This window comes from Mobula birostris, chromosome X (assembly GCF_030028105.1).
Source record: "Mobula birostris isolate sMobBir1 chromosome X, sMobBir1.hap1, whole genome shotgun sequence".
NCBI classification, from domain to species: domain Eukaryota; kingdom Metazoa; phylum Chordata; class Chondrichthyes; order Myliobatiformes; family Myliobatidae; genus Mobula; species Mobula birostris.
In genome coordinates, this window is record NC_092402.1 from 11,993,242 (window position 1) to 12,003,360 (window position 10,119).

Below are 10,119 nucleotides of genomic sequence, written 5' to 3' on the forward strand. Positions count from 1 at the left end.
CGTGACAGCAGCCACACCCCAGTACACCGCTTCGACAGGTGGGCTGAACCAGGTGAGGGTAGCCGGCGGGCCTCACACCCCAGTGAGACAGGGACATTATGTGAAGTCAGCTCCAGCAGACGGGGCGGATGAGATCCACAGTGAGATCCTACGGCCAGGAAGGTGGTTCTGTAACGCTCCGCAGAGAGCGAAGGGCACGACGAGGCACATTAGATGTCGTGGTCATCCACTGCAACCAAGGAAGAGCCCGGTTTGCGACGCTTGTTCGTACCACTGGACCCAGACGTCTGAGGTTGAGAGAGTGGAACTGCCCCAGTGCAGCAGCTTTTCCACTTTAACAACTCTCCTGTACAGGTTTCCTGTCTTTTTCAGACATGATGGACAACCAGCACCACCATTTTCCTAGAAGCTTTTTAGCTTTTAACAGTAGCAGGTGTCAAGCTTCTTAAATCTGACTATTTTATAGGCTAATTGTTATCACTGGAATGCTGTTACCTTTTAGCCTGAGCTAGTGAAACCACAACTCATTTGTTCTCTTCCTGTAGTCCTTGTTTGTTCTTTTCTCTTTTAACACTCAATAAACAGTTGTGAGGACATCCACCTGAAACGCTGTCACAGGAAAGCAGCATCCAGCACCAGGGACCCCCACCACCCAGGACACGCTCTCTTCTTGCTGCTGCTATCCAGAAGGAGGTACAGGAGCCTCAGGTCCCACACCATGAGGTTCAGGAATAGTTATCACCCTTCAACCATCAGGAAGGAGGTACAGGAGCCTCAGGACCCACACCGCCAGGTTCAGGAACAGTTATTACCCCTCAACCATCAGGAAGGAGGTACAGGAGCCTCAGGACCCACACCACCAGGTTCAGGAACAGTTATTACCCCCTCAACCATCAGGAAGGAGGTACAGGAGCTTCAGGACCCACACCAACAGGTTCAGGAACAGTTATTACCCCTCAACCATTGGGAAGGAGGTACAGGAGCCTCAGGACCCACACCACCAGGTTCAGGGACAGTTATTACCCCTCAACCATCAGGAAGGAGGTACAGGAGCCTCAGGACCCACACCACCAGGTTCAGGAACAGTTATTACCCCTCAACCATCAGGAAGGAGGTACAGGAGCCTCAGGACCCACACCACCAGGTTCAGGAACAGTTACTACCCTTCAACCATCAGGAAGGAGGTACAGGAGCCTCAGGACCCACACCGACAGGTTCAGGAACAGTTATTACCCCCTCAACCATCAGGAAGGAGGTACAGGAGCCTCAGGACCCACACCACCAGGTTCAGGAACAGTTATTACCCCTCAACCATCAGGAAGGAGGTACAGGAGCCTCAGGACCCACACCACCAGGTTCAGGAACAGTTATTACCCCCTCAACCATCAGGAAGGAGGTACAGGAGCTTCAGGACCCACACCAACAGGTTCAGGAACAGTTATTACCCCTCAACCATTGGGAAGGAGGTACAGGAGCCTCAGGACCCACACCACCAGGTTCAGGGACAGTTATTACCCCTCAACCATCAGGAAGGAGGTACAGGAGCCTCAGGACCCACACCACCAGGTTCAGGAACAGTTATTACCCCTCAACCATCAGGAAGGAGGTACAGGAGCCTCAGGACCCACACCACCAGGTTCAGGAACAGTTACTACCCTTCAACCATCAGGAAGGAGGTACAGGAGCCTCAGGACCCACACCGACAGGTTCAGGAACAGTTATTACCCCCTCAACCATCAGGAAGGAGGTACAGGAGCCTCAGGACCCACACCACCAGGTTCAGGAACAGTTATTACTCCCTCAACCATCAGGAAGGAGGTACAGGAGCCTCAGGACCCACACCGACAGGTTCAGGAACAGTTATTACCCCTCAACCATCAGGTTCTTGAACCAGAGGAGATAAATTCACTTGCCCCATCACTGAAATGTTCCCACAGCCAATGGACTCAATTTAAAGCACTCTTCATGTCATGTTCTCGATGTTTATTGCGTATTTATTTATTTATTATTATTTCTTATTTTTATATTTGCGCAGTTTGTTGTCTTCTGCAGTCTGGTTGAGCGCCCGAGTTGAGCGGTCCTTCATCGATTCTGTTATGGTTATTATTCTATGGAGTTATTGAGTATACACAAAAGAAAATGAACCTCAAGGTTCTATAAGATGACATATACAGTATGTACTTTGATAATAAACTTACTTTCAACTTTGAACTTTGAGCAGCAAGTTTTATGCCTCATTCTTGCCTTCCAAAAAATCTCTGGATCACAAGATCACCAGGTCCTGATATTAGCGAACCAGGATGAACACTGCATCAGACCCGAACCATAATCTTCTGTTTGTCCCTCAGCATACGCTCCTGGCCTGCTGAATGTTTTGGGGAATTGCTGCCTCACTTTACACTTGCTTTAATGTGAAGTCACATTGAAAGAGTCGGAAACCCTTACGCCTCCCAATCTCCTGCAACTTCTCCGCAGTATCCCACGGGTTCTCTCTCTCTCGCTCCTTTGTCCATCGCCAATGCCTTGCCCAGACCACAGTAAAGATTCTACCCTCCAGCTCGACTGGTGGCCCCTCTAAGAGGGGTTATCCATTTGGCAGTGTGTTTGAAATGCCCTGGGTTGTGTCTGGGTGGCTTAACACTTGAATCCTCTGCTACTATATTCCAGGAAGCATTTGCAAGCAGTAGCAAAACCACTTATCAGAGAAAGGTTACTTACATGGAAAATGGTGGGTGTGTGGAACATACTGCCACAGGTATCAGTAGAGACAGTACTAGAGACATAAAAGGATGTGGAAGCTGTAGAGAAGGTGCAGAGGAGATTGACCAGGATGCCGCCTGCATTGGAGAGGACCATGCCAGCTTCCTGGGTTTAGATTCTCCCATCCTCCGGAGGATAGATAGCTGGCACAATCCCTTTAAAGATCCAGGCCCACTCTGCTAACTGGCAGCCATGTTCTGGAGCCAAGAATTGGGTATTTAAAGAGCACCTGAACCCACGTCCGGAACTCAATTGTCATCTCGACTTTGGTTCAGTCTGTGATTGCACTTAGGATTTCTGTCTCATTCGGATTCTCATCTAGTCTCACCAGGTTCTCGTCTAGCATCTAGTCAAGAACCATGTTCTCATCTTACTCTTGAAATCATGTCTCGATTCTAGACTCCGATATTGGCACAATATCCTGGGCCAAAGGGCCTGTGCTGTGCTGTACAGTTCTATGTTCTCCGTATATGTTCAGGTTGGGTGTTGGGGTGGAGATTCGTCTCTACCAAAGGAGGTGTAAGGCACTCCTTCCCTCTGCTAGCCTGCAGGTCACCCTTGGGCAAGGTGTAGCACCTGTTTAGCTCACCTGGATCAGGGTCACGTGAAGCCATGGGAGCAGGCGATGGTCGGTCGTACGAGCAGCCGGTGCAGATCACAAATCCTGGTTATATGACCACTGATGCCAGGCAGACAATCTCTGAAGAGTATTGATACTGGCTGGGGTCACCCGTCTTGTAAAGACACTGCCCAGAAGAAGGCGATGGCAAACCACTTGAGTAAAAAATTTGCCAAGAACAATCATGATCATGGAAAGACCACGACTGCTCACATCATACAACACAGCACATAATAATGACATCATCGACATGGCACATAATGAACGAGCGACGTTCATGAGCTGTCTACACGTCTCTTAAGTGCCAATGTTATGTGGGGTTGAGAGGGATAATAAATCAGCCATGGACTAGACTCGATGGGCTGAATGGCTTAATTCTGCTACTTTGCCTTGTGGTTCTATGTCTACTTCCACCATCACCCCTGGCAGTGTATTCCAGACGCCCACCAAAAAAACTTGGCTTGCACATCTCCTTTACATGTTGCCCCTGTCAGCTTAAAGCTCTGCACTCTAGTATTTCGACATTTCGAACCTCATCTTTGTAGTTTTATAGTCCTAAAATCTTCTGTCACATCTCTCTCAGGCTCTGATGCTCCACAGTGCTGAGGGAGTATTATCTGGTGTTTAACCCAATCTGCTCCACTCCTAGGAGTATATGATGGGACAATGTAAAGAGAGCATGAATCTGTGTCTAATCTGCTCCTGTCACAGAGGGATAGCACTGCGATCTCTCCAGTCGAGGACGATGTTCTCCTGAGGGTTGTCTGTCGGTGGGTCCTCAGCTGACTGTAGAGACCGATCCAGGATCCACATATTCTGGTGCAAAGTGTGGACAAGAGCAGATGGTATCTGTGGTCAGTGGTTGGGTCTTTTGGTTGTCCAGCCTCTCCCTTCACAGCTGCCGCCTGTTCTTTGCGGCACAGCGGAGGTCGTTCTCGTGTAGGTGCAGCTCCCCTTTGAACAGACCTCCTCCAGGTGCATCGATTGAGTGCAACGTCCTCCCAGTTATTAGATGTCATGTTGAATTTCTTCAGGATGATTTTGATGTTATCTTCGAAGTGTTTCCTTTGCCCAGCAGGGCCTCACTGACCTCCCTTCGACTGGGAGTGAAGGGTCTGTTTGGGTAGACTCGAGTTAAGCATCCGGATGACATGACTAACTGGAATTGGTGTTGCTTTATCGTGGTGGAGATGCTTTTCACGTTGACCTCCTCCACTGTGCTGGTGTTAGTGCATCTGTCCTTCCAGCTGATCCTCAAAATCTTTCGTAAGGTTCTTTGCTGGTGTTGTTCCAGGGTTTTCAGGTGCCGACTGTAGGTGGTCCATGATTCAGCTCCCTACAGTAATGTAGGAAGGACAACTGCTCTGTAGACCAAAAGTTTTGTTTGTTTGGTGTGATGGGACAGTACAGAGTGGGAGTAAAAACAAGGACATTGGTTGGGGGTTGGGGACTGGAACTCTGAGGTGGATGCAAAGGACACTTTTTTATTGCAAGCAGAGTAAAAAGAAGATCATAAGACATAGCAGCAGAATTAAGCCATTCAGCCCATTGTCATTCAGCCTTCCACTATTCCATCATGGCTGGTTTATTATCCATAGAAACACAGAAAACCTACAGCACAATACAGGCCCTTCAGCCCACAATGTTGTGCCAAACATGTCCTTACTTTAGAAATTGCCTCTGGTTACCCATAGCCCTCTATTTTTCTAAGCTCCATGTACCTATCCAGGAGTCTCTTAAAAGACCCTATTGTATCCATCTCCACCACCGTCACCGGCAGCCCATTCCACGCACTCACCACTGCGTAAAAAACTTACCCCTGACATCTCCTCTGTACCTACTTCCAAGCACCTTAATCCTGTGCCTTCTCATGTAAGCCATTTCAGCTCTGGGGAAAAGCCTCTGACTATCCACACAATCAATGCCTCTCATCATCTTATACACCTCTATCAGGTCATCTCTCATCCTCCGTCACTCCAAGGAGAAAAGGCCGAGTTCACTCAACCTATTCTCATAAGGCATGCTCCCCAATCCAGGCAACATCCTTGTAAATCTCCTCTGCAGCCTGTCTATAGTTTCCACGTCCTTCCTGTAGTGAGGTGACCAGAACTGAGCACAGTACCCCAAGTGGGGTCTGACCAGGGTCCTATAAAGCTGTAACATTACCTCTTGGCTCCTAAACTCAATTCCACAGTTGATGAAGGCCAATGCACCGTACGCCTTCTTAACCACAGACTCAACCTGCGTAGCAGCTTTGAGTGTCCTAGGGACACAGACCCCAAGATCCCTCTGATCCTCCACACTGCCAAGAGTCTTACCATTAATACTATATTCTGCCATCATATTTGACCTACCAAAATGAACCACCTCACACTTATCTGGGTTGAACTCCATCTGCCACTCCTCAGCCCAGTTTTGCATCCTATCAATGTCCTGTTGTAACCTCTGACAGCCCTCCACACTATCCACAACACCCCCAACCTTTGTGTCATCACCAAATTTACGAACCCATCCCTCCACTTCCTCATCCAGGTCACTTATAAAAATCACAAAGAGTAGAGGTCCCAGAACATATCCCTGAGGCACACCACTGGTGACCGACCTCCATGCAGAACATGACCCATCTACAGCCACTCTTTGTCTTCTGTGGGCAAGCCAGTTCCAGATCCGTAAGGCAAGGTTCCATTGGATCCCATGCCTCCTTACTTTCTCAATAAGCCTTGCATGGGGTACCTTATCAAATGCCTTGCTGAAATCCATATACACTACATCTACTGCTCTTCCTTCAATGTGTTTAGTCACATCCTCAAAAAATTTAATCAGGCTCGTAAGGCATGACCTGCCCTTGACAAAGCCATGCTGACTACTCCTAATCCCCCGCAACCATTCTTCTATCTTCTCTCTATAACCTTTGATATCCTTACTAATCAAGGACCTATCAAGCTCTGCTTTAAATACATCCAGTTACTTAGTCTTCACAACCATCTGTGGCAATAAATTCCACAGATACACCATCCTCTGGGTGAAGAAATTACTCCTCGTCTCTATTCTAAAGGGACAGCGCTCTCTCTGAGGTTGTGACCTCTGGTCCTAGGCTCTCTCACTATTGGAAACATCCTCTCCACATCCACTCTATCAAGGTGATAGGTTTCAATGAGATATGCCCTACCTCATTCTTCTAAACTTTCTAAAGTAGAAACATCACATTTCGTGCTTACCTCCCATTGCAAATGAGGTGGAATATTCCGGATCTGGATCTTACGACTTCTGTTGAAGAGAAAGAATAGTCAATAGAAACATAGAAACACAGAAAACCTACAGCACAATACAGGCCCTTCAGCCCACAAAGCTGTGCCGAACATGTCCTTACCTGAGAAATTACCTAGGGTTACCCAGAGACCTCTGTTTTTCTGAGCTCCATGTACCTGTCCAGGAGTCTCTGAAAAGACCCTATCATTTCCACCTCCACCACCATCGTCAGCAGCCCATTCCACACACTCACCACTCTCTGAGTAAAAACTTACCCCTGATATCTCCTCTGTACTTACTTCTAAGCACCTTACAACTGTGCCCTCTTGTGCTAGCCATTTCTGCCCTGGGAAAAAGCCTCTGACTATCCACACGATCAATGCCTCTCATCATCTTATACACCTCTATCAGGTCACCTCTCATCCTCCGTCGCTCCAAGGAGAAAAGGCCAAGTTCACTCAACTTATTCTCATAAGGCATGCTCCCCAATCCAGGCAACGTCCTTGTAAATCTCCTCTGCACCCTTTCTATGGTTTCCACATCCTTCCTGTAGTGAGGCGACCAGAACTGAGCACAGTACTCCAAGTGGGGTCTGACCAGGGTCCTATTTTATACTTCATACTTTATACTTTATTGTCACCAAACAATTGATACTAGAGCCTACAAACATCACAGCGATATTTGATGCTGCTCTTCATGCTCCCTGGATTACAAATCGATAGTAAATATTAAAAATTTAAATTATAAGTCATAAATAGATAATAGAAAATGGAAAGTAAGGTAGTGCAATAAAACCGAGAGGCAGGTCCGGATATTTGGAGGGTACGGCCCAGATCCGGGTCAGGATCCGTTCAGCAGTCTTATCACAGTTGGAAAGAAGCTGTTCCCAAATCTGGCCGTACGAGTCTTCAAGCTCCTGAGCCTTCTCCCGGAGGGAAGAGGGACGAAAAGTGTGTTGGCTGGGTGGGTCGTGTCCTTGATTATCCTGGCAGCACTGCTCCGACAGCGTGCGGTGTAAAGTGAGTCCACGGACGGAAGATTGGTTTGTGTGATGTGCTGTACCGTGTTCACGATCTTCCGCAGCTTCTTCCGGTCTTGGACAGGACAATCTCCATACCAGGTTGTGATGCACCCTAGAAGAATGCTTTCTACGCTGCATCTATAAAAATTAGTGAGGGTTTTAGGGGACAGGCCAAATTTCCTTAGCTTCCTCAGGAAGTAAAGGCGCTGGTGGGCCTTCTTGGCAGTGGCCTCTGCTTGGTTGGACCAAGTCAGGTCATTTGTGATATTGACCCCGAGGAACTTAAAGCTTTTGACCTGTTCCACTTGTGCACCACCGATGTAAATTGAGTCGTGCGGTCCGCTACTCCTTCTGAAGTCAACAAGCAATTCCTTTGTCTTGCTGACGTTGAGGGATAGGTTATTATCTTCGCACCATGTCACCAGGTTCTTAATTTCCTCTCTGTACTCAAACTCATCATTACCCAAGATACGGCCTACAATTGTAGTGTCATCAGCAAACTTGTATATAGAGTTTGATGGAAACTTAGCTACACAATCATGGGTGTACAGTGAGTACAGCAGGGGGCTGAGTACACAGTCTTGTGGGGCACCAGTGCTCAGAGTGATTGTAGAGGAGAGCTTGTCCCCTATCTTTACAGCCTGGGTCCTGTCTGTGAGGAAATTGAAGATCCAGCTGCAGATCTGAGTGCTAAGGCCCAGGTTCTGGAGCTTAGGAATCAGTTTATTTGGAATGATGGTATTAAAGGCAGAGCTGTAGTCAATGAAAAGGAGCCTTACATATGTGTCTTTATTCTCCAGGTGTTCTAAGGAGGAATGTATTTAGCTGCAACATTACCTCTCGGCTCTTAAACGCAATCCCACAATTAATGAAAGCCAATGCACCGTATGCCTTCTTAACCACAGAGTCAACCTGTGCAGCTGCCTTAAGTGTCCTATGGACTCGGACTCCAAGATCCCTCTGATCCTCCACACTGCCAAGAGTCTTACCATTAATGCTATATTCTGCCATCATATTTGACCTACCAGAATGAACCACCTCACACTTATCTGGGTTGAACTCCATCTGCCACTTCTCAGCCCAGTTTTGCATCCTATCAATATCCCATTGTAACCTCTGACAGCCCTCCACACTATCCACAACACCCCCAACCTTTGTGTCATCAGCAAATTTACTAACATACCCTTCCCCTTCCTCATCCAGGTACAAGTGTCCCCTGCTTTTCGAACGTTCGCTTTACGAAACCTCACTGTTACGAAAGAACTACATTAGTACCCTGTTTTCACTTTCAGTAGGTGTTTTCACTGTTACAAAAAAAAGCAGCGCGCGATAAAAGGCAGCGCACGATAAAAGGCAGCGTGCGCCCCAAGCAGCCGCTCTCCCCCAGATTCTCACCGGCATTGCCTAAACACGAGCCTGTGAGCAGCCGTTTGCAAGATGAGTTCTAAGGTATCGGACAAGCCTGAAAGAGCTCGTAAGGGTGTTACACTTAGCGTAAAACTAGACATAATTAAGCGTTTTGATTGTGGTGAACGAAGTAAGGACAAAGTGAGTTTGGCTTGTGGAAGCTGACGAACATGATGTTGAAGAGATTTTGGCCAAGGACTGATAGATGAAGAGCTGATGCAATTGGAAGAAAAAAGGATAACAATCAAAACCGAATGAGTAATGATAAGGTACGACTTTAATTTTGAAAGGGTACATCGGTTTAGGGGATATTTGCAGGATGGTTTGAGTCCTTATTAAAGAACTGTGTGATAGAAAAATGCGCGAGGCTCAGCAGTCAAGCAAGCCTTACATCAGCCACAAGAGACGACGAACCTCGACCTTCGACATCGAGGCGGGCAGAGATAGAAGAAGATGAGCTGCCTGCTCTAATGGAAACAGACGATGAGATGACACCCCAGTGTCCCACCACCCCAACCCCCGGGCCACGGACGGACACCGATTCGTGGAGAATGCAACGGTAGCCAGGAGACACACAGCACATCTTTAAGAAAAAAGCCGAAATAAACATGCTAATTAATTAGGTGCCGCCGACACGTAATTGTCGGCCCAGATCAGAGACGACGCAATCGGAAATCGGCACTGATTTGAGCCGACAATTACATGAGGTGGCACCTAATTAATTAGCTTGTTTATTTTGGCTTTTTTCTTAAAGATGTGCTGTGTGCCTCCGGCTACCGCTGCATTCCTGCACGCTTTGCGGCAATGTATCGCTCAGCGGCCTGGAGGGTGGGGGCCACCGCACCACCCAAACTCCGACTCAGTCTAACACACCATCATCAGTGTGCTCGCTGTCTTCCCGATTACCATAAGTGTTACTACACTGTGCATACATATTTCTACTTTATATAGGCTGTGTATTTTTACATGTTATTTGGTATGATTTGGCAGCTTCATAGTTTAAAGGTTACTGGAGAGAGTGTTCTTGCCAACAGCGCTTGCGTGAGATTTTCTGCTGACAGCG

The 10,119-nt window shown here is 47.6% G+C and overlaps 1 protein-coding gene across 1 annotated transcript in view; it reads right to left on the reverse strand.

The window, feature by feature from the left end:
- The window catches only part of igf2bp1 (insulin-like growth factor 2 mRNA binding protein 1), a 250,578-nt gene extending 243,929 nt beyond the window's left edge, over positions 1-6,649 (reverse strand). Inside the window, exon 1 of the mRNA XM_072249785.1 lies at positions 6,598-6,649. Within this exon, the coding sequence (XP_072105886.1) occupies positions 6,598-6,604 (7 nt within the window). The 5' untranslated portion in view covers positions 6,605-6,649. The remainder of the gene's footprint in view (positions 1-6,597) is intronic.
- Positions 6,650-10,119: the final 3,470 nt, after the last annotated feature.